At 40.2% G+C, this 24,694-nt stretch overlaps 4 protein-coding genes across 6 annotated transcripts in view; 3 read left to right on the forward strand and 1 right to left on the reverse strand.

Moving 5' to 3' along the window:
• Positions 1-1,795, reverse strand: part of LOC119015368 (protein-tyrosine kinase 2-beta-like) — a 19,193-nt gene extending 17,398 nt beyond the window's left edge. Inside the window, exon 1 of the mRNA XM_037091270.1 lies at positions 1,567-1,795. The gene's annotated coding sequence lies outside the window, so the exon portion shown is untranslated. The remainder of the gene's footprint in view (positions 1-1,566) is intronic.
• The window catches only part of LOC119015380 (cytidine and dCMP deaminase domain-containing protein 1-like), a 542,642-nt gene that overhangs the window by 230,981 nt on the left and 286,967 nt on the right, over positions 1-24,694 (forward strand). The window lies entirely within an intron of this gene.
• On the forward strand, positions 91-23,396 carry LOC119015371 (rho guanine nucleotide exchange factor 7-like). Its single transcript, XM_037091274.1, has 23 exons — positions 91-1,110; positions 3,889-4,055; positions 5,383-5,466; positions 7,373-7,457; positions 8,957-9,081; positions 9,278-9,482; positions 10,802-10,893; positions 12,097-12,191; positions 12,610-12,705; positions 13,528-13,650; positions 14,041-14,179; positions 14,340-14,399; positions 14,584-14,730; positions 14,945-15,031; positions 15,269-15,347; positions 15,582-15,718; positions 15,821-16,045; positions 16,368-16,464; positions 16,814-16,903; positions 17,349-17,507; positions 18,230-18,326; positions 18,660-18,714; positions 19,069-23,396. Exons 1-23 carry the CDS (start codon positions 1,107-1,109, stop codon positions 19,189-19,191), a joined length of 2,571 nt encoding a protein of 856 aa, XP_036947169.1. The 5' UTR covers positions 91-1,106; the 3' UTR covers positions 19,192-23,396.
• LOC119015667 (rho guanine nucleotide exchange factor 7-like) lies at positions 8,813-19,191 on the forward strand. The gene is made up of 18 exons (XM_037091889.1): positions 8,813-8,837; positions 8,963-9,081; positions 9,278-9,482; positions 10,802-10,893; positions 12,097-12,191; positions 13,528-13,650; positions 14,041-14,179; positions 14,340-14,399; positions 14,584-14,730; positions 14,945-15,031; positions 15,269-15,347; positions 15,582-15,718; positions 15,821-16,045; positions 16,368-16,464; positions 16,814-16,903; positions 18,230-18,326; positions 18,660-18,714; positions 19,069-19,191. The coding sequence occupies exons 1-18, from the start codon at positions 8,813-8,815 to the stop codon at positions 19,189-19,191; spliced, it is 1,995 nt and encodes a 664-aa protein (XP_036947784.1).

Consider the following 24,694-nt stretch of genomic DNA (forward strand, 5'->3'; position numbering starts at 1 on the left):
AAGCTTGTCGTAGCAAAAAATACCCATGACAGCAACAGGGAGGACAATCGTCATGAACCAGCTGTTGATTCCTGTTAGTGATACAGGGCATCAAAGAATAAAGTGACATGGTTTGGCGTGTGAATACTGGTGTGACATCCTGTTATGCTCAGTGTCTTGAATATTCACACTCACGACCCAACCCAGGCTTCTCCGAACAAGGCACAAACTTAAATTGTAAGTATTATGCACTAAAGACAATGACGCTTTTTGTTAACTTTGTCTTTCTAGTTAGGAGCCTATAGCAAAGAGTTACAGAGCTAAATTCAACCCACAGGACAAAAAACACCAGAATGAAAAGCTAGACATGATGTTGCATGATGGGCAATACAGATAGAATTGTGTGTGCCTGTGTGGGGTTTGGAAGAAATACATCAGTAGCTGCGTCTGTTACATGTTGGTCATTTGCCTTATAAGGACCCGTAAAAACCTTGTCGCATCTAAACACATTGTCTTAGCGTGTCAAATAAAAAGAAAAAAAGAATAAAAAGAAAAAATTGGGAGCAACCATTTTCACACACAACTGCCTTTCTGCAAAAATACTGGAATATATGTGTAATAAATGTGTCAGCTTCAAGTGGGAGTCTCGTCTGGGGGACTGTAGACTAGGGTCAATGTAGACCGAGCAGGCATGGAAGCCAAAGGTTTAGTTAGCAACTCAACAATTTCCATGTAGCTAACAGGCTATTCTTATATCACCACATACTTCCAACAACTAATTCGGGATCTAGTGAGATTTAGTGAGAAAAGTGGACTTAGAAAATGTAAATGAGCACAGCTACCAGGTCCCTCCTTCTTCCTCCCTGCTGCTGCAGCCCTGCCTTCAAAGTCCCTCCCCACAGAGAAGCCTGCAGTGCAGGAGTTGGCTTGTAACCATGCCAACAGAGGACGCTGTGTCCTAAATCATCCACTCATTCCCTACTCCCTAGTCACTACATAGTGAGTCCAACGTAATGCACTATATAGTGAGCTCAACGGCAGAAATAAAAACGCTCTTTCGGACACGACTCCGGCGCCTTTAATGACGTCACTACTGTCGCTCCGTTGAAACGCTGTTTGAAACTTCCATGCGTAAGTCCACAGCGCAGTGCATGATGGTAAATATTGCTTGGTTAGTGACCATCTGTTGTACACTACTGTTCGCGATGCTTTGTGGGATACTTGGAGTGCCCTATATAGGGTATAATATTTCACACTAGACATTCGGACAGCACTACAAAATGGCGTAGTCACTATGTAGTGCACTATATAGGGAGTAGTGAGTAGCACAGCCAACCTCTTCAGAGCGGCCTGAACACAAGCTAACATTATGACTTGAAAGACACTTTTGCTAACCAGTAGCCATACAGACAGAGCTAAACACCGGGGTTAGCAGGCCAGCTAAGAAGCTGAATTTAGCAACAAGCCACATAGCAAGCTGCAACATCTTAGGGCCATATGAGCTATTGTGAGTATTACATAACCACAGCCACCATGGTCATGTTGTTATAACATAGAATGAAACATATATCAAGCAGGGGTCCTTACTTGTACAGCAGAAAAGACGCTAACACCCTGCAGCTCCCTCCACCACTGAAATGATGCTCTGATATTTATCCTAGTTTTCTCTCTGGCTCGGTCCAATTCTTTCTTTCTATACTGCTTTTCTTCGTCATTTATTTCTTCTCTTTGATGGGAGCAATGGTGGGACATTATTTGGCTCTGCTGTTTCTGCCTCTTTATGCCTCTGTTTAAAGTTTGGGCTTGAACATATCTGAACAGGTAAAAGCAGGCACAGCGCCTGCGTAGGGAAGGGCGCTGCCAAGTACACGCACTGGGTGGGAGGGGCATAGACATAATAGAGTGACACTTGACACTTCTCAGACACTCCCCTTGGCTCTGATTGGTTGTGCTCCACTGGGAGCAGTGAATTCTTGCAAATCAAATTACCGCCACCAGGTGGAGCCACAGACAATGGATTTTTACACAGCTGACCTGTATCTTTTTTATTTCAGCAAATATAACAAAAAACAGTTACAGACTACAGGTTTAAAAGGACATATTCAGACACCAGTGTGATTTTTATTCACTATATGATTGCATATTATTCTAATACTGAGTTATTCATTACTGGCATGATATTCCTAGTAGCACCAACTTTTTCTGAATGACGATGAATCATAATAGGTTATCAAAGCAGCATAATAACAGAATATCTTAAATACATTTCCTATTCTTGCAATGGGCGAGGACTAAAATGTGTTCCGTCACATTGTGGGAATTGTAGTAAAGGTTATAACTTAATGTAAACATTTGTGAACCTATACCTAGACACAAAGTAGTGGGTGATACAATAATGTGCGAATAAATCAACCATTTTAAGTGCGTGGATTTTTAAAATAAAGTTTGGCATAGCACGTCTATCTATCCAAGCTATTGCTGGAAATAAAGGGGAACTTTTTGGATGAGTAAATATGCACTTTGGTGTCAAACACTGTTCATCTGTGGGACAGTCCTGTGATGCGCTGCTGTCAGCTGTCAATCACAACATTTATAGAGATGGTTGGAAAGGAAGTAAGACGGCGGTGCCTTCAAAGTAAAATTTCCGGCGACTTAAAAAATAAAAGCGTTAAATGATCATCCTCTGTGAGCACTTTTTTGCAGCGTACTGAAAGGAAGGACATTTTAGGCCAAAAGAGTCCTCATTATTTCTCTTTATTTTCATGCTTTGCTTATTTTACTTTGCTTTTAATAACTTTATGTATCTACTACCCTTAGTTTAGATAAAAGAATACTACAAAAGTACAATAAACAGTGCGTGGACAAGACAACAATATTAAGGCATGTGTGAAGCAATTGCAGTTGCAGCAAGGTATACCTATGGGTCATACAGCTATGGTTAGTCACATACCTCAGGGCTTGATACACTAGTAAAAGACACTGCCATGTTCAGAAAAGTCTGTGACTGCTTAGTGAGATAGTTGTGGTGCCACTTCACCACTGTCTACTATCTATGGCACTAAACAAGATAGTTCCTGAGTAATGGTTGGTGCACACTGTTAAAACCCTTTGTAAAGCCTGTAAACAGAAAGTGCAAATGATTTTTTTGGTCCATAGCTCCTCTCATATCATTAATGACCACCATATACGCTATTGACCAAATAATACAGAATGTCTTCCTTTTTATGGCTTTTGTGATTAAATAATAATAATCATTATAACGTGAATTTACATTGCCAGATTGCAGCTAATGCTTTGGCACTATACTATTCCAACTGTTGTTCCAGTTAAGCTAATCTTAATAATAGTCATGTTATTACATGTCCTTTAAATATTATACACAGGGATTGTCAATGTCAGTGTTGCCATAGAAAATAAGAATAGCTGACAAATAGGACAGTATAACAGTAATGATACTGACTAGTAAAAGAAAACATTCACGTGTCTTTTTGTTTAATCGACAAACTTACCACAAACTCTACAAAACGTGCTTTTAATTTGAAAACTCTCAGAGGAAGTGATGCCTTACAGCGCTGGTGTTGACGCTGGTGGTGCTTTCACAGTCATGCACCCAGTCAGGAGCGATCCCAACATCCGCTGACAGAGAGACGGAGAGGGAACCAGCTGTTCTTTACATTTCCACATCTGTTTTTTTTCTTCTTCTTCTATTGTGGACTTTTGTAAGACAGCCTCTGTGATCCTACCAGTCCGTGCTGTTCTGCTCCAAACAAGGCGGGGCTGTCTCTTTTTGGATGAACCACATGTAGGAGAGCGCGGACGCTGGAGAGAGCGCTGCTGTTTCTGCTGTCCTGATTTATTTATTTTTTTCTATTTTTTCTATTTATTTTTTTTAACGACATCGAAATCCAGCCATGAATTCGGCCGAGCGGACCGTAACGTGGCTCATAACGCTGGGAGTCCTCGAGTCGCCCAAGAAAAGCATTTCGGATCCGGAGGCTTTCCTCCAGACGTCTCTGCAGGATGGAGCGGTGCTGTGCAGGTTGCTGCAGCGGCTCAGACCCGGGACCGTGGACAAAGTAAGTGGATGGATGGATGGATGGATGGATGGAGAGGGATAGAGGACTATGAAGGTAAAGAGAAGCTGTACTGTACACACAAACATGGGCAATAACATAAAAACAAATTACACGTTTACCTCTGTGAACGAATGAACCAATATGATCACAGATATAATGTGGCTCCTGAAAATAAAGCAGTGTTAAAGAGGGGGGTAGAAATGCTGTAAGAGGTCTGGGGTAGCATTTACAAATCACTGCCTTAAATTTTCATATGTGGTTAAAAAAAAGGGGGGAAAAAGGGAAAAGAAAAGTCATCAGATTATTAGTCATATGAATATTTAGAAGTATTTTCGTCTGATGTAAAAAAAAAAAAGAAAAAAATCTGAATGACCCACTACCCCACTGCAACTCTACTTTTCTGAGACCTTATTTAGTCATATGCATTGCTAATAGAGACTTAGAATTAGACTTACTTATTTGATATACTGTGCCTTAGATTCATTTCTCTCTCTCTCTCTCTCTCTCTCTCTCTCACACACACACACACACACACACACACACACACACACACACACACACACACACACACACACACACACACACACACTCGACCATGAACCCTTCCCCGTCACATCCTCTTTTGGCTTATCCAGCCTCCCTGGGAGATGTAGTAGACCCCCCCTCTGTCAAAGTAGCCTGCTCCTACAGCAGAGTGCTCCTTTCACAATAAGGGCATAAAACACGTTCTCCAGCTTTGGATCACCGCCTATACAGTTCATACACCTCCTCAAGACAGAAGGCGAAAAAAATTAATGAATCCTATTTGAATAAAATGTGTTTTGTGACTTTATTTGTCCAAGACACAAGATGGATGAAAACGTCCGTCAATTAGTGCATTTACTGTGAAGGTTCAAATCGGAAGCTTGGCTTATTAGCCAGCTTGATGCTCGTAAGCTGTAAGTAGCAAGTGCACCAGCAACGGAATGAGATTAATGTAAAAAAAAAAAAAAAAAAGAAGACCTGAAACAATTTAGTGAAGTATTTATTAATATCCCCCGTCAGTTTAACCACCAGCTCCAATAATATAATGTCAAATATTACTTTTACATGAGACCGAAGACGCAGGATGGATGAAAACGTCCCTCAATTAATGCATTTAGTGTGAAGGTTTAAACCGGAAACGTGGCTTATTAGCCAACTTGATGCTCGTAAAGCTGTAAGTGGCAAGTGCACCAGCAACGAAATAAGACTGAATTAATGTCTTTTTACAAAAGAAGACCTGACACAGCTCAATGAAGTGTTTAGTAATATCACCTGTCGGTGTTAAATCACTCTGTCTCTGCAGTTTTTCCAGGAACCGAAGGGCGACAGCGAGTGTCAGAGGAACATTACCGAGTTCATTAAAGGCTGCGGGGCTTTCGGTGTGGAGGTGAGCTAACCTACCGGTCACGTATTTATTTTATGCACTTCTGTAGTGTGAAGCCTGGAACACAGCTTTCACCATACCCAGCTACAGGTTCACTCGGGGAAAAAAACAAAAAAAACAAAAAACAAAACATTTAAAACGTATGTATCCGTTCATTTACCGTTCGTGTTTAGCCATTGCTTCTATTTACAGCACAAGATAGCAACAGTTACTGTTGTCAGGACGAGTCATGTAGAAAGGCGTCATTATGAGTACATGGAGCTGTAACTGGACAACAGCTAAATCTTCTTTTAGCCATTCAAACGTGTAAACACGTTGGGACAGTGTCAAATCCAAAGGTGACCTTATTAACCATTAGACAAACAGACTCTGGTGTCAGGTAGCTGTTACTTACATCTTCCATGTTTGTTTTTATGGCACTTGTTTCCGTTAAGTCACCCTTTATAAAGGGTGTGTACATTGGTAATAATCTATATCAGTAGCTTTCCAGATTGTGAATATGTTTTTAGAAATATTATATTCCCAATAAAAAATGAGGGGTTTCTCATAGAATATACCAGGCTGTGATTTATTTGCACAAGGTGTTTTTAAACCTGCAAAATGTATCTTCGCTCGATGAGGATAAGTTATTTCCAACAACAACCAGATTTTCCTTCAGTTTTCCTTCCGAGCCTGGAGAAGTGGAAGAAAAATTGCGCCCCACTTTTTGATGCAGCAGGTGGCTCAGAATCACTAAATGCTCCTTTAAGGCAGTGGAGGGGGAGGAGGCAAGGCACATATACCAGTCATTCCACAGGCAGAGTTTAAAGACCCACTGGGGATTTAGAAAAAGAAATAAGGATCTAAGGATCTACTCTCATAACAGCACAGGCAGTCATTAGCTTCAGTAGTAGAAACAGGACCTACCTCAGTTTGAAGCTCTTGGACTTGAGGGACTGCTTGTAGACTTTCTTAAGCACTTCTGTAGGTGACCTGTGGGAGCTGCTGCAGAAGGTGGTCTCAGACAGGCCTTGAGATTTGACTCTACTCAAGAACTGGAGACCAGTTGCTTTTTTGTGCACGGACATCTGAATCTTGGGTTTGGTGAGACGAGCTTTGCAAACCTGGATTTCAGGATTTTCTATCATTCCTCTCTGGAGATCCTCTCAGGCTCTGTCAAGTCGGATGGGGAAGGTCGATAGAAGGAAAGATATGTGTGTCACGTACGTGTAGTACACTTGTTCTAGTTTATTGTATATTATGATGTAGTAGTGAAGTCGGTAATGATTTTGAACATTTATTGTAGTGATTTTGAAGGGTTGTCAAAGTGTAATAATAATTCATCTGCATAAAGACTCTTTTTATGTTATCATTGTGGATTGATTTGATTACGGTTTGTTAACAATTGCAGTTTAAGATGCAGAGAAGCGGCATTTTTATTGATTTCAACTTTCACGCACCAGACTATCCCACCTTCACACTTTGGTGATATAGAAGTCAGTCAGTGGGTGGTATACACAAGATTATGGACTTCAGAGGTATTTTGTGTGTGTGTGTGTCTGTGTGTTTGTTTCTGTGTGTGATGGGGGAGATTACAAGGGCAAGCTCAGACTTTGAGTAATCCTGCTCCAGACTGCAGTGGGAGCAGCGATGTAAACCCTTACTAAACTCAGTATTCCTTTATTTTTATGCCGACATATGAGTTCTTCCTTTGTACTAAGTATTGATGCAAGCTACATAACAATGATGTGATGGAACAAAATCACAATTTCTAAATAATATGACTTTTTTGTTGAATGCATAAACACTTACAGTGTGTTCAAGGAAACAGTATTTGTTGCTTTCTTATGAACTTATGATCACACCCTCTATGCGTTATGGTTGTTCTGTAATGTATTTTAAATTCTTTATGTCATTTTTGCTCCTTTAGCCTTTTGAGGTCAATGACCTCCGACAGGGACTGAACTTCTCCAAGGTCCTAAACTCCTTGGTCGCCCTTAATAAAGCCACTGAAGGTATGATTATTGTCCATGTGTGCGTGTTTATGTGTGTGTCCAACCCAATTGTTTATGCAAAATCACATTATACATATACATAAATTAATATATATGTTTTTTAATTTGCAACTTCACATTTCTTTGGATTCAGTTTCTGTTTTGTCACAATGCTGTGCTTGTTTTGTATTTAGTTGAAGGCACAAAAACCACTGGGTTAGGGTTAGGAAAGCATCACACACAACACAGCTGGAGTTGTCCAGAGGTCTTGTTAAAAACACCAGTGCTTTAGCCTTGTCACCTGTAACTCACCACCATCCCATACCCTTCCCAACAAGAAGGTGGAGTCATTAGCATTAGGGATGTTGTGATACCAAAAAGAAATGGTACAATATCATAATGACGAATAGTCCATGATGTGACATTTATCATGATATTAACAAAAGAAAGGACAAATATGACTTGAACAATGTCCTTTAATAATAAATCTGATATGTACAGCATTTACTATTCATATAGTATTTTTTATTTTCTACTTAAGGTGGTGCTGATCTCCTTCTATAGTAAGCTCTCCCTTCCTGTTATTGTCTAGCAGAAGAAGGCCTTGAAAATCTCTTGTCAGAATAACTGTTATGTTGTTATTTCTGTGGTTCAGTGGTTGTCTGGAGGTTAATGGGTTGAAAACAACCAACACAGCCAACCAATCAGAGGTAGAATAGGGCAGGTCTAATGAGAACTCAGGTGGGATTCCTATTAAACGTGAGTCTGTCTTCTTGAGCAGTCCTCTCTGCTGTTCAAACACCACAATACAATGACGAGGGGAGATAGCAAAAAATGCATTTATATTGATCTCACTTGTTAAATCCATGAGCTTTACGAGCAAACTAACCACTTGACATGTTGGTTGATATTGTCACAGTCCCGCAACGGTTTGCGATGTTGCAAATTCAGTATATGGTTACATCTCTAATTAACAAGAAATGTTACTATGATATGAGACATGTTTTGCACAAAAGTCAATATGGTACAGAGGCTATGATATGTCTATATGGACAGAGGGCAATTTGTTCATTCTTAACAGGGCTTAACAGGCTTAACACGCCCTAAACCCCTAGAATGAACAAGGGGGGGTGGCACGTTAACATGGGGTATGTATTTTGGTCATTTTGCTAAAAACAGGGACGTGCACCCCCTTATGCTTCTCATCCTCATCCTCATATTATCATGTTTTCATGTTTGCAGTAGTTGATTTCTAAGGAATATTTTCCTTTCTTTGTTCATCTTTCTTTGTTTTTACTGTTAGTAAAAGTTCCCTCAGGCTTTGTATTTTTCTTCATATTGTTAAAAGTAGTTATAATTGTGCAAGTGAAAGTATCATGTGCAATAATATGCTGTCACTTTGTAAGTACTCTTTTGTTCTATTTTTAACATTAATATCTGTAACCTGAATTCAATTTAACTTAATGAATTTAGGTATTTCATTTGACTAACTGCACTATTAATTGAATCACTGTATGCAGATTCAGGTGGTTCTGAGTACAGCGTGCGTGTGCCGCACTTGCCAACATCGAGGATTAAATCATTTGACTCCCTGAACACTCAGAGTCGCTCCTCCAAACTGCTGCCGCCTCAGTACCGCAGCCTGGTGAGTTACCACGACAGCTGCGACAACACATCTCATGAATAATGACAATAAACAAACACTGAATTGGGATGGATCTATAAAACTGACATTAAACTCAGACGTTCATCCATTGCCGATCCCTGTCTAACCACCACTATCTGTTACACACCCAGCCTGTACAGATTCAATCAGTCACTCCATCTCTCCTTTTTCTCAGGACATGTCGGAGGGCAGTGGGTGTGGCCACTTGCTGGTTAAAGCACGCTTTGCCTTTCAGCAGACCAATGAGGACGAACTCTCGTTCTCCAAAGGCGACATCATTAGCGTGAGCCGGCAGGAGGATGGAGGTTGGTGGGAAGGCTCACTCAAGGGCAAGAGTGGGTGGTTTCCCAGTAACTACGTCCGGGAGCTGAAAGGAAGTGGTTGGTGCAGCTCTTACTGCTTCAGATGTTGTACCTTATTTATTTCCCTGTCATTTTTTGCAGTAGCTGGGACCAAGTCTCTTCTTCTTCTGCACTATTCTTTTCTGCACCGTTCTTTAGCCTGAGATTCAGAATGACCAGCATGTTCATTTTAATATTTTGCATGTGCTTTTACCATCATTGCAACTTAGAATTATTGATATGATACTGCAGATTGATTTAAATTGCATGAAAATGAACACGCAAGACAACATTTTGTTCTTGTGTTAAAGATAAAGCACAGTCTGTTGAAGGTATTAAATTCAGATAGTGTTTGGAACATGCAATTAATATTCACGTCCAAGTTTATTTGACTTTAAGGGGAAAACCCCTCAAACTTGGGGCTAACCATGCCTTGGAATGGGACCTACTAACTCTAGGCTAAATGGTAGTTGAAAACAACAACTGATCCCACATTACCTATGTATTTTATTTTCTTCTTGACTGAAATACCCCAAATGGCAGAAGTTGCAGACTGTGTGTTTAAGGAGTGTATGAATACAGTGGGAGAAGGCGGAATGTGTTTTTAAGCTGATCTATTTTTGTGCACCAGTGGTTATGTTTAACATTTAAATCAACAAGAATCTAATACATCAAACCTGTCAATTTATTTGAATCCATGTGTTACAACATTTTACTCTAACCTACATAACCTACCTTTTAATCTGCTTTTCTCACCTCACATTGAGTGCTACTGAGTTCATGTTGAGTTCTGTTGAGGCTGTTAGCGGCTGCCTCCTGTGCTTGTAACAGACATCTCCTCGTGGCTTGTTTGATTGTTCTTGGTCGTGTTGCTTTCTGTGGCGGAGAGGCAGGAACAAAGGAAGGAAGCGCTGCAAACAGACAAAGACAGGAAGTTCCAGCTCTGCAGCATAGAAAGGAACCAACTTAAAGCTGACAGCAGAAAACAAGGAGCATGGGAGTTGTTTGATATTTGAGATAGCAGGCTTGCATTAGAGGGACTGAAATTACATTGTGGAGTCAGTAAATGAAATTCAATCATCGGTTGTCCTATATCACAGTTATGAAGAGTGTATGGCAACAACGATGCAAGTAAATGATACAGAAAATATTGGAACTTCATGTTACTGTGATGATATCCAAAATCTAAGATGGTATATAGTCTCATGTCATGACAACATTATGATCTTGATATATTGCCAAGCCCAAATGTGATTTTTTTCATCACTTTAAGTGTATCTTAATGTAACTGGCTTTGTCCTTGTTCTTATGTCCAGCTGGTCTTTGAATTGTTTTTGCTCTCTTTTCTCTCTGTATAGACAAGACGTCAGACAAGCCAAAGTCTGGAACACTGAAAAGCCCCCCCAAAGGTTTTGACACCACTATCATCAGTAAGACCTACTACAATGTGGTAAGCAACACACTCTAAAGAAACTCATGTGTCTGCATGCATGTGTGTGTTAAAACTATCCTTACTCTGGCCATCACTGAAACGGGAAGAAACAGTGTCATTCATCAGAGGAGACGCTCAAATCATTATCTTTATAGTTATGGTTATAGTTATAGTTCTTGGTGTGGACGACCCATTAAGTTCAGACTGAACCTAACTGAACAACTCATGGTTGTTTAGCTGTTCCTCTGCGTGCCTGGTAACCATTATTTGTGGAGCGTTCATTTTGTCATCTGTGTGAGCGTGTGTTTGAGTGAGCAGAGGATGAAAAGTAGGTTATTTTTTCCATTCCAGTGGTTTCTGGGGCAGCCTCGCCCCAGGGTTGGCTTCTGCCAGTGTATTTATGTGTGATTCAATAATGCAACAAGCTCCAGCAGTCTGTCTAGTCAGTCCATCTGTGGTCAGGGTACCTGAGTCTCTCTTTTTGCATTCACTTACATTCAGACCCTGCCTGAGGACAAAGATGTTCTCATACGGAAATACACAATAAAAGGAGTTATAAAATAAAAGTTTAGTTTTTATTCTAATGGAGTCTCCAAAAAGCTTTGGAACAGAACCCTGTCTATTCAGAGGAATTAGGCTTTGGGCTTTTTTTCTCTCCACATGTTTGTGTCGTCAGTTAAAGGTCAGACATTTGGATGTAGTTTGAAAATGCCACAATATTCATCATGTTGTTGCCAATAGACTGTCTATTCTGGTAGCCTCTCTATTTGCTCTTCACATCAATGTTTAATTAAAAAAAAGAACATCATGTCTATAATCCATGAATTTCATGTGGAGCTCCATAGAACAGTGCAGAAAGGTTTATTTACTAAACTAAGGGGTGTATGAAATTTGTGGTATATAGTAACCAAAGAGACTCAAAATAATAGATGGATTATTAAAAAAATGAATAAAATCTATTTCTAAATCTATTTTTATTTTTGTAGCTATGAGCCCAGCATACTGACTACACAAAAAATGTTTGGAATTTTCTTTTTATGAAGCAGTATCAGTTCTTTAATTTTCTTTCCACCTTTAAGGCATTGGTTAATGGAATAGGGAGCACTGCCAAAACTACCATTTTAAAACTGGTCTCTTAATTTTTTTTTCATTGCTTATTCTCTGTAGCAAGGACTCTAATTAAAAAACAAATCTGTGCGTTTTGTGTCATATCGCTCACAGGTCCTACAAAACATCTTGGAAGCAGAGAGTGAATTTTCGAGGGAGCTACAGAGTCTCCTGGGCACTTACCTGCGCTCCCTTCACCCCACTGACAGGTCGGGTTATTTTTATAATTTTACTGTTTTATTCAATAGAGTCAGACTTTAGAGGCAGCGCTACTTACACTACCATATACTCTATGTTGCAGTACCAGTATTACCTGTCCAAAGAGCACAGATACATTTACTGTATCACACTCAAATATTGTTTTATGATATGTGATAGTGAGTCTTGTCTGACTGTCTTGGGCATTTAGACTATAGAGGGAGACTTTTCTTATCGAAGAGTTAGATCTAAGGAGTCCAGGATAGACGGATAGATGGATAGATGTCATTTGGCAGCCCCAGATAATGACAGGCAATTATAAGTGAGCAGATGTGAGACGAGTCAATGAAAGAATGGTATGAGAAATAAACCGAGCATGTTAGTATTCTTCCTGTCTGGAGTTTCATTCAACTCTCCTCTTTTTTGCAGACTCAGCAGCGTTGACATCAGCCACATTCAGGGAAATCTGGAGGAGATTTCAACCTTTCAGCAGATGTTGGTTCAGTCCTTGGAGGAGCACACAAAGTCAGTGCATCAGTAGATTTCTGTCTTCTGCAAGTGTGATAAACTGGCCATTTAATGACCTCACAACAATAACTGCCTAAATGAATCTTTTATGTTCATGCATTTCTATAAAATCATACAGATATCTTTGAAAATCTTAGTCTTATAACAGTTCAGAACAAAATGTATAAAAACCTTAAAATCTGTGAAAATAAGTTACTGATGTTGTATTATTTTCGCCACGATACAATAATAACAGATTTAATTGATAAAACACACATTAAGTGTTTCACTGACTAGCATTTTAATTCTTTATTATGTTTTTGTTCATTTTATTTAAAAAAAAATGTTCTTACCATGAGAATAAAAGCACTGATTTTAAAGGAATTAAAAAACCTACACAAAACCCTGATGAACTGCTCAGGTTAACATCATTGAACAACAATGCATCTCCAGCTTCACTTTCAACTAGACAGAAGCAGGCAGACTGACACTCAGACTAATACTGGCCTAAGCTTAGGACCATTATTAAAACAACAGGGACATCTAGTGGTCAGCTGATGTAACAGTCTGTCTGAGATGCAGCAGTTCATGTAAAAAGATGAAATTCAATTAACGTTGAAACTTATAAAATGTTATGTATGCAGAGGAGGAACCTTTAAGGTCTTGAGTGCAGCTTTGATGTGAATATAATTGGAGTTTCCAAATGTATTCCAGATGTTTTTTTTTAAGATTTTTCCAAAGTATTATACAGTATTCATTTTACACATATTGACTCGCCTAAGCACCTAAGGAGAATAGTGGAAGTTAACCAGTCTAAAAGGTCTATTTTTGTCCGTGCAGACTCCCAGAGAGCCAGCAGAGGATTGGGGGCTTCTACCAGAATCTGATGCCCCGGATAAAGGTTCTCTATGTGGCCTACTGCTCCAACCATCCGTTTGCTGTCAACGTCCTCACCCAGCACAGGTATAGACGGAGATATATTTTGTTTGCAGCAAGGTTATTTTTGTTAACTTAACAAACTAAACTAAAAACTAAATCTGAATATGTAAACATTATAATTATAGGTTATAGGTTCTCTATCATTTTTGAGCCAGTGCCCCCCATCCATTATCCTTGTACCTTACCACACCCAACAAATAAAATGAATCGAAGAAACGCACACTGAGGAAATAAAATTAAACTAAAAGATAAAGAATGAAAGCTAATAATTCTGGTTTACAGCCCTACTTCTCAACCACAATTATTATTAAATTCAATTAAAAAATCTGCCAAAAACAGAAAGCAACATCTGCCTTGGTTTCTAAAAGTGTGTGAATGTATTTGTGTATATTCTTCGGTGTGTGTGCATAACAGTGAGGAACTGGAGAAGTACATGGAGTCAAAGGGGGCGCCTCCTCCTGGGATCCTGACTCTGACCACTAGTCTGAGTAAACCCTTCATGAGACTGGATAAATTCCCAATGCTGCTGAAAGAACTGGACAGGCACATGGAGGTGAGCTTGAAGCTATCTGAGTTTTTGTCTTTTATTTAACCTGTACAGATTCATACCAATAATAAGTAACATGAAGATGAACTTTGTGAAGAAATGTTTCCCTTGCGGTGATCTGAATTATTGGAAAACTTTTCTATGTTTTATTTCCTTATTGTCTTAGGACCAGCACCCTGACAGCGCTGATCTTCATGCTTGCATAGTGGCGTTTAAAAGCTTTGCAGTAAGTTGCACACACACACACACTCATGACTCTGTATTTGTTGGACTACTCTTACTTTTGGCTGCGTAGTTATTGGTTTTGGTCTCACGTACTTGCACGTGTGTCTTTTTTTTTTTTGTAGAACAGACTTCATAGAGTTTCTGTGCATTTCTGCTCTTTTGAATGTGTGTTTGTGTGTGTTCAGGCTCAGTGTGAGGTGGTGAGGAAGAAGAAGGACCGGGAGTTGCAAATTTTAACAGAGCCAATCAGGAACTGGGAGGGGGACGACATCAAGACTCTCGGACCCATTCTTCACATGTCCCAGGCCATGGTCCACACACAGAGCTGTCAGGTACTCATCACAGCGCTCCAAATAACCTAACCAGTTTCTCCTTAAAGCTGCTGTAAGTGATATATCTTTGGTCCAATATGGAGAGCTCAGACTAACAGATGTGGTGTAAATGGACCCTGAGGATTCTTTCAATCCCAAAATGAACTTGTAAGACTGCTGAATTTGAGTGACGACAAAAGAGCGCATCTTAAGGCCCTTTGTGTCTGTTTTTCAGGATTTAAGTGAGCGTCATCTCGTTCTCTTCCCTCACACCCTGGTCATGCTCTCTGCCAGCCTTAGAATGAGTGGATTCATCTATGAGGTGAGTTTACATTACATGGGATTAAAGGCACACAACAATCTCTGCATAAGGATGCTTGATTTACACTTGTCAGTAATCCAGCAGTAGGTAGACAAAACACTCATTCTACCATTATAAGAAACACACAAATATCGCAGAATTGCACGTGTCAATTATTATGTTGTGGACCTCAAAAACTCTAACACGCATCGATGGTTTGATCTTTGGCCAGCTGATTCACACATTGTGTCTCAATAGGGGAGGATGCCATTGTCTGGAATGCTCATCTCAAGAATAGAAGGCGGAGAAAAGCTGAGGAACGCTTTTGAAATATCTGGTTAGCCCTCTCTCTCATTCTGCTCGCAGACAAAATTCATTTTAATAGAGGTCATTTATAGAATGAGAAGCATGATTTTAGTATCTTTATACTAAAAAACCTGAAATGCACCAAGTGGAATTTGTTCAAAAGCAGCTTCCCATTCTTTGTGTTATATTTGCACTCCTTCTTTATGTTTGTCTGTGTGATCTCTGCCTGTTTGTCTGTCTTTTGGTTTTGCGTCTGTGGTGGCAGGCGGCCAGTGTGAGCGGATGCAGGTGGCATGTTACAGTCAGCAGGATCTGCAGGACTGGCTGGATCTTCTCACCAAACAAACACACACTCCAGCTGCCCAGGCACACTTGCACAAGCCTCAGTCCGTCTGCCACACAGTAAGAATAAGTCAATTAACCAGTTAGTCAGTCCATCATATCCAAATGTATATGGTATCTGGCTCTTTGTCTACTTTACCCACCTCCTTTTGCTTTTGCCAGTTGCCCTCTCATCCCGTCACTCCCTCCAGACACTCAGAGTCTTGTGGAGGGAGCACTGGACACACCTACCACACCCTTCCTTATCCGTCTTCATGTGGGACGGCCCACAGCAGCAGCCCGATGTGGGGGCCACTTGAGCCTCCAAGCACCCCCCAACCCTGGAGCCTGAGCTGCCTCCGTCCTGCGCCTCCACTCCTGCCCTCAGCTGCTCTCTGCCAGAAGGAGGTGCTGTACATTGGTATACTAAAAGGAGCCTGATACTTTATGGTGTACTGTATCGAATAGAGTAGGTGTGTCATTATTTCAGAAGCAATGAAACATGGATAACAGCTCTTAGTATGACAGATGAATATCAAGTATAAACAAGTACAAAAAAATAGATAAAAATACAGCAAAATAAATAGAAAGATTTTTTTTTCCTAAATCATCCACTTGGCCTTATCACTATGGAATAAATTGACAGGATGTAAGCAAAGTTTTATATGTTTCCTGAGTACTTCTAAAGTGGGATTGCACCAGCATTCTGATTTCTGTGTATGTTTTGTAGGATACGAGTAGTAAGAGTCCCAAGAACATGAAGAAGCTGCTCCCTAAGAGGAAGCCGGAGAGGAAACCTTCAGAAGAGGACTTCACTGTCAGAAAAAGTAAGTATGCAGTGTATCATGAGACTTGTGGTGGAATGACACAAGAAGATGGTTTGACCAGTTTGTCTCGTACCTCTGTGCAGCATGGTGGTTTTGGTGATGGGATACCTGAGCTGGGGAGTGAACTGGGATCTTGGATCTTGTTTCTTGCTGTTGACAAATATTTTTGTCATAGTATTTCTTAATGAAATTAAGACTGGTGTGGTTTTCATGTCCATTCAAATTCCATGTACTTTAACCCTAGCTGTTGGGAAATCAGATGAACATCTCCCACGTGCTTGCCAGAGAACATATAGCTGAAAGTTCTCCAGCATCTCATGGGATCTTTCACCCTGTCCTTGTCTCTCAGGTACAGCAGCTCTGGAGGAGGACGCTCAGATACTGAAAGTGATCGAGGCCTACTGTACCAGTGCCAAGACACGACAAACTCTCAACTCCAGTGAGTATGCTTCAGCGTATCCACGTACATGCTAACACACTGCTAGCTGTCTTATTGCTAACCACTGTTTGTTCACTACTGTCAGCTCTAACAATTTCTTTCTCTCTTCTCTCCGTTCTTGTCTTCCCTGTGCTCCTCTTCTTTCCACTTCCTCCAAACTTTGTTCTCTTCATCAACTGTTTCATCCATATGTTCTTGTTTGATGTCATCACCATCATCCTTTTTTCAATCTTTGTCTTTCTGTTGTTCACTTTAATGTAATATTATTTATCCCACACAAACAATTTCCTTTTATTTCTGCTTGAATTTGGTTCAAATCTCATATTTATGTTTTGAAAATACTGTCTACTACTATAATATGATTTTTTTCCAAATCCCTATCCTTACCCAATATGGTTTGCACTCCTGCTCTCATCCCCTCAACATTTAATTTGGTTTGGTAAAGCCTGGCAAGGGACTGACCTCATGCACAACCATGTGCTTGGTGACATCAGCCTCACAGTCACCGGCATCCCCGGCAATCCACATTGTTCTGACCAGTCAGAGGACTCAGATTATGACAGTATCTGGACAGCCACAAGTTACAGGACTGCCTCATTGTCTCGTAAGATATTGGTGTTTAAACACACTGACATTTATGTAACCTGGTTATCTTACAACTAGGGATCGTGTACAGTATCCTACAGTAAACCTTTAACCCCTGATTGACATGCGTGTACGCCACCTGAATAGCTTTTGAGAAAAAAAAAATGTAAAAACTAGTTGCTGAAAGATGAGCAAGGAACACATTTTGTATCAGTAAAGACTGTTAAAGGGTTAAAATGAATTACTACTGAACAAAGTAACTTGGAGCTTGTACTTAATTACAATACTTAAGCGAATAGTACTTTAAATTCCACCACTGGCTATCCTAAATGTTGATTGGAAATTAAATGTGGAGCAGAAAATGGAAATACTCATGTACCTCTGAGTACTTGAGTAAACTGTAGTTAGTTACATTCGATTACAGATTATCTAAACTTTGGAAGTAAAATTTTTATTTTTCCTGCAAATGTATATTGGTTCCAAATATCGCCAAATATTGGTCTCTTTGATAACTAAGAGTTGGACCTTGAAAAAAACAGAGGTAAGGTCGACCCCTTATTATCAATATCCCCTTGTTTCCTGGTCTATTTCCTAGTTTACAAGGAATCTCATAAATACCCAAGCTTGTTTGTAATGTCATTCTCTTTGAATTCTGTGCTCACCAGTTAAGTGTCTGCAGGTGTAAATGTTCGTGCACTGCACTAGAACCATTTGTTAAACTTACCTTGATTGTTCAATCAGGTTCCAGCAGGAAGGATGTGCACATGTTGTTTCCAGAGGAGGAGAAGATTATCGTGGAGGAAACCAGGAGCAATGGACAAACTGTAGTGGAGGAGAGGTGAGAGAGGAGAGATCTAGGTGTGTGTACTAACACAGATAGGTTAGGCTTTGATTGTGGGGAAGGGGAAAGAAAATGACAGCAGTAAGTAATAAAACAATCCACCATCGAATGTCAAAGTGGAACATATGCGATATAAAACAGTGAATATTAGTTAACTACAACAAACACTGTTAAAAAAGTATATAGTACATAAAAAAAGTATAAAACCTACTATATATAAAATGAAAAACAATTTTTTATCAAGTTAAAACACATTGACATTGTTAGATATGATTCTATGTCTATCAGGTTTATATGTGTTAAAGTAAAGAGCTGGTTCTGTTCCTGCAGGAGCCTGGTGGATACTGTGTACAGTCTGAAAGATGAAGTGCTGGAACTCAAACAGGTGAGTCTACAGTTGTTGTTTTTTTCAAATGTATTACTAACAAGGACTTCTCAATATTATTGAATTTCCATTCAAATATCAGTCTTTATAAGGTTCAAACTTAGACCTTAGATCCGATAGAGGTTTCGAGGGGGTTTCCAGGAAATTGCTGTTCATATGGCCAACATACATAGATCTCTGTCTTTATCTGCTTATTAATTGGGGGTGCACAATATATATGTGGCTAGTATGGGTTTCATTACTTTTAAAAATATCTCATAATAAAGTAGCTTTTATTCTTTTGCGTTACAAAAAATGTAACAAACCATTGCGTTTGTTCTCTTGATTTTCTCTTTCACCCTTCCTCTCATCCAGGACAACAAGAGGATGAGGAGGACGCTGGAGGAGGAGCAGCGAGCGAGAAAGGAGCTGGAGAGGGTTGTCAGGAGAGTTCTGAAGAGCATGAATGACCCGACCTGGGATGAGACTAACCTCTGAGGTCAATATGTATCTGATCATCATGGACGAGACCAATTTTTTGACTTCTCAATGACCAAATGACCAATGAACAGTTGTTCAACCTGTGTGGACAGTAACTGCCAACACTCCACGTCGCTGTTCAACATGTCCTTGCCACTCGGACTTGCTCTGACCTTTACAGTGACCTGTGGACCAAGAGAATATAACCGCCTTGTAATTTAGGCATCAGTAAATCCATCCCAAATGATTGATTAGCTGAGAAGCCAAATTGTTCAAGTCAGTTTTATATTTATATTGGTAACAGCAGTTATCGCGTGACACTTTTCATTTGGAGCAGCATAATTTTTTAACTGAGTCCCCCGTGAGCCAGCATTTGGCAAAAGTGACCAAAAGAAATTGCCTTTTCGCAGGCAGAAACCTTAGAGCAGAGACTCTGGTGGGCGGCCATCTCACTTGACCGGCTGGAAAAGCTGGTAGACACGATGACTTCACTTCCTGTCATACTCTTTTACTGTGTTTTCCCTTCCTTGGAGCGCTAACAATCAAAACAAACTTTCTCATTTACATGTGTATTTTTCAGTCCTCCCTTGTGCTTATTTTCATTAGGTTTAACATTTTACCACCGGCCTGGTGCATAAATAATGAATGCTATTGCGGCTTATATATTTCAATGATCAAGATTCATTTATGTATAATTTTACAACACCAGGGTTGCAGAGCTCGGCTGAATTTGTGCTATTTTACGCTTCATCACAGAAACAACAACAATGCTGTCTTGACTTTTCAATGCTGTTTATGGTAGCAGGGTGAACAGACTGTGGCTGGGGTGGCTGATGTCTCTCAGTTGTCTTTGGCCTCTGTGCAGACATCTTACTTCACCAGTTATTACTGATGTTTGGTAGATAAATACTAGTGATCTGAGCTGTTTCAGTCACCCACTGTGGAGCCTTCCTGTTCTGGGCCATGCACCGTGGCAGTTTCCCATGAGGATGCTTTCTATTGCTCCGCTGTAAAAGTTGACGCAAAATGTTTTTTATACCAGGTGATGAGTGACTGAATGGCAGGCAGTGGATATGTCATACTCTCCAGATCTTTTGATTCTGAAAGCATACATATGAAGGTCAAGGCTGACTAGGATGTTGTCTCAGAGACTGTCTTGGAGGGCTGCTGTAGTTTCTTCTATCTGCACAACAGTTGATGGTTTGGCCCTCCTCAGCTGGGAGTCAGTAGGCGGAAGAAGCAGGGAAATGTGGACTAACAGCCGAAAGTGAAGATGTGGGAGGTGTTGAAGCTGCCAGAAATGTTTTTTTTATAACTCGCCAAGGGTATTTCTTCCCCTGGTGGGGATCTGGACATGCTGGTGGAATTTAGGTTAAACAGTTCTCAAGTTGTTTCGTCATGTTCCTGTACAATTCCTGTAGTGCATTTTTTGAGTCCGGACAACTACAGAGGAATGTAAATGGCAACAATTTTAAAAAAAAAAGGTGAATTCCCTGGGCAGAAATTTGGTTGACATCTTCATTTAAAAATTTGATTGCTATAAAAGCAGTATACGTGAATTTTTGAGAGGATGATTTTAATGAATTTATTTTGGAACAATACCATCTAGAGAGTTTGTAACTACAGCTTTTAGTTATGCTGATTAAATATGCCATGGTATTTTTTTTTACCTTAACTTTAACTGCTTGCATGGTAATGCTTAAATGAATGGAAAGCAGCCTCTCACACTGCGCCTTTGACTTTAGACCAGCTTTTTGTTGGTCTCTGGTGCTGTCGCTTTCTGCTGCATAAAGGTAGCAATCCGCCATCAGTGACCTGACCGCACCTCACTTTAAGACCAACAGGTGGGGGAAAAGTACATGTGCTATTTTTACGACGTGGCCGCCCAGACTTTGCATTTTGGAGTCCTAGCTTGAACAGATTAACATGCAGATATTCATATACAGTCATAGTGGCAACTAGAATGACATTTTTCTATTCTAGAAAATGTAAGAATGTAGCCCCCGGCTACTTTGACGAACATTAATGAAATACGGTGAACGTATCTCTCACATGTAGATCTGCATAAACATCTCTCGGTGCCACTACCTCAGCCCAACAGGATGTCAGACATTTTCAATTTAGGTTGCTCACCTGTGAAATGAAAAGTTATTTAGTGACCGTAACGGTATTTCTATAGCAAAAGCAAATATCTTGCTGTGAGCTGCAGTGTTTGCACAAGATATATTATTTTATTTAAAAAAATGTCACCAGATTTTTTGACAGTACACCTGAAACCAGCAGAGTGATGTGATTTTTATTTTTTCAGAATTTTGTCACCAATCGTATAATTTGATCTGAGTCTTCTTCTTTTTGACCATATTGCTCTGCCTTCTGTTAATGACCTTTTATTGGCTGGGGGTGGAGTATTGAGACCCCTCCAGCCCACTACCTCCCTCCGCCCCTTCTCCATTTCTTGTTTCCCACTGAGTCAGACACAAAAGCCATTTTTACATCAGCCTTTATACCTGCAACTACTACCTCTACTAACACTGATAATACTACTTACACTCCTACTACTACAGCTACTGATATTACTACTACTTTTATTATTATTATAACCCCTACTTAAGCCTATACAACTATAACTGTTACCTCTACCCATACTACTTCTACTACTCCTACTACTTCTTCTGTTAGTAATATTACTAGTGCTACTACTACTATCACTACTAGTGCTGCTACTGCTACTTTAGCAATAGGACTCGCAGGTTTAGATTTTTGAGACAAATTTACTGCTTGTAGACAATGATCATTGTATGTTTCGCTCACTGTGAGCGTTGGCAGCAGATGCAGCAATCCCACGCATTTTCAGTTTATTTAAAACTCTTTGTTGGCAGCATTTTTGTTTCACTTTCAGCTGTTACATCATCAGATTTTTTTATGAAAGATATCTTTAAAATTCTATTTTATTAAATGTGATTGATTCCATTGCTTATTTTCAATATAATCAGGGCCCAAGCACTAAACGGTGACCCTAGCCCTATTGAAATGCAGAGAATTATTATTCTAAGTAAACCACTTTTTGAGGCCCTTAATGTGCACATAAATGTATGGCTTTGGCCTAAAATGACACCCCCAGGGACTATTATTCCTCTATGTGTATAAAAGTCAGTACACCGCACCGCAACCTAGACAACCTAGACCTAGAATTAAGTGCTATTTTTGGGTGATTTGCACATTTATCGAACTCCTCCTGAGGCTTTAACCAGATCAGTGTCAAATTTTCACGGGCTAATCTTAGTGAATTTGAAATGACAAGTTACTAAAAGCTTGAGTTTTCATTGAAGTGCGTGGCCGTGGTGGCGCTGCACAAATCGATGATTCACCTTTGCACGTTTGGTAACATGCCCCAGTCACAGTGCTGACGTCTCGCAACTCTTGTGAAGTTATCGTGTAAGAAAAAAGTGTTTGTAACTATATTAGCGGAGCCACTATATTAGCAGGGATTCTTTGATAGTACGACGGGGATCAGGAAAAGCGCATCATTGGTTTAACTCACACCTTCGAGCTGGTAGCCCAGTTGTGGTGGGAATGCAAATCCCTGCCGCGCCGAGTCCAACCAAGTAGAGTGTGACAGGCAGATGTAATAGAAGAAAAGGCATCTGACTGTCACACAGATACCATCACAGTTCATTTTAGTTTTTAAGGTGCTAAAGACAAAATCAACTGTAAATGAATCGCTGTCCTTTCTGTTTCTGGACCAAAGTTTGAGCAATACAACACTGGAAAAATGTTTTTTTTTTTTTTTTTGTATTATTCTAATTTTTATGATGTCAATACACAACTTCCTGTAGAATGATTCCTTTTTTTACTATGTCCAAAAAACTGTTTTAATTTGTAAAACGACTTGTTTCCTACTCAGCGTGGTCAATCACACTTAGGATGATTTGTAATAGAAACATTTCTCATGAGCATCAAGAGACGTGCCTTGGGGGTAAAAACATTTCCTTTTGGTAAAGCTATTAAGTTCACCAACAAGTAAAATATGCCTGAAATCAGAAACCACGCTAATGTAAGCCATATATGCCAATTATTGATTCTAACTTGTGTATTTAACTGAACGTAACTGTAAATGTGACGTGTGTTCCAGTGTGATGGTGATGATGGTCATACCAGTAGTTATTACCCTAGTTTATTTATTTCACCCGTTTGTCTGTGAATAAAAGAGTCAAACTGTTGCAGATCTGTCTACCAGCGCTTGTCAAACACACACACACACACACACACACACCCATCAGAACTCCTCGAGAGCCGTACAGTACCTTTACGTCCCTGCACTGTGCTAGTGATAATTTAGATTTGACTTGGATTGCTGCATTCTTCCTCTTCTTTCTCTCCCTCTCTCCCTTTAAAGCCTTGCCATTCATTTCCACTCTCTGTGGTTGTTCTCTCCAGTAGCAGAAGCGACCTAAAGAAAAAGGGGAAGAAACATGACAAAGACAATGCAGGAGTCCTCTCATCCCCCCGGCACTGTTATTGTACGAAATAACCGGGCAATAATTTTCCGTCGGTTTACTCCTGAAAGCACATTTTGACGTCAGTCCTGAAAAGAAAGCAATAAAGAGGGCTTTTCAGTGGCGCTGAATGAAGGAGGAATGAATGAATGAATGAATGAATCTCGATGTGGTGACCAGAGAGGCCTTTTGTATTGTCTTTGCTCTGGTAATCAAATGGAGCTGAAATGAAAATTGAGTTTCCTGTGCTTCTATGAAAATAGGGGCCTTTGTTGCCTTTGGAAAGGCTAGTAATTCATAAACCAAATGCCGGATCCTTTTGTTTGGCTTATAATATATTCCTGCTGTTCTGAAGGTCTCTGTCTGTACACGCACGCGCATGTGCGCTAAAGCCAGGGTAAAAGCCAAAGCGAGGCAGCAGTCGAAGAGAGAATATAAAAAGGCAGGGAGGCAGGCTGTCCATTCATCCTCCCGGCTGAGAGACAGCAGGATGCTCGACACCTCTCCTCTCCACCCTTCACCTCTCTTTCTCTGCTCCGCCTAACAACCTCTCTCTCCGTCTCATACCTTTCAGTCCGTTGTTTTGCAGCAGGAGTCAAACTTTTGACGGGGTGGCCATGACCAGCCAACAAGTGGGCGTGTGGAGCAAAGTGTGTCAGACGGCAGCACGCCTTTCATTTCGGAGCAAAGGATCTCTCATTCACCTCGAAGATTTGCGGATCACGTAAGATGATCAAATTATCTCTGTCTTGCTTTCTTATCATTTCTGGTTTTTAAATTTGTCACTGAACTTTGGAAAATGACAAGAAGAGGAGGACAAGTGATGTGGATTGTGAGATGACTGCAAGCCCGCAACATCAATACGTGTACTTCAGAACCTTTGACCCAGGAGACAACATGGATGTTTAAAGGGAATATAACAAGATAACTACGCCTGAATGAGGTTGGTGATTATTGATATTGTCAAGGACTCGAAACGACGGATATGTACACAGATATGGATCTTGATGTCTATAGGAGCCAAC

This window comes from Acanthopagrus latus, chromosome 24, assembly GCF_904848185.1.
Source record: "Acanthopagrus latus isolate v.2019 chromosome 24, fAcaLat1.1, whole genome shotgun sequence".
NCBI lineage: Eukaryota > Metazoa > Chordata > Actinopteri > Spariformes > Sparidae > Acanthopagrus > Acanthopagrus latus.

What these genes read in the sequence shown, in the direction of transcription:
- LOC119015371 (XM_037091274.1), top strand. An exon ending in AACGTCCTCACCCAGCACAG is followed by an intron (nt 13,651 to 14,040) that starts GTATAGACGGAG and finishes TGTGCATAACAG; the next exon opens with TGAGGAACTGGAGAAGTACA. An exon ending in TGGCGTTTAAAAGCTTTGCA is followed by an intron (nt 14,400 to 14,583) that starts GTAAGTTGCACA and finishes GTGTGTGTTCAG; the next exon opens with GCTCAGTGTGAGGTGGTGAG.
- LOC119015667 (XM_037091889.1), top strand. Translation starts at nt 8,813, where the DNA reads ATGTGCAATAATATGCTGTCACTTT. An exon ending in GTAAGACCTACTACAATGTG is followed by an intron (nt 10,894 to 12,096) that starts GTAAGCAACACA and finishes TATCGCTCACAG; the next exon opens with GTCCTACAAAACATCTTGGA. An exon ending in TGAGTGGATTCATCTATGAG is followed by an intron (nt 15,032 to 15,268) that starts GTGAGTTTACAT and finishes GTGTCTCAATAG; the next exon opens with GGGAGGATGCCATTGTCTGG.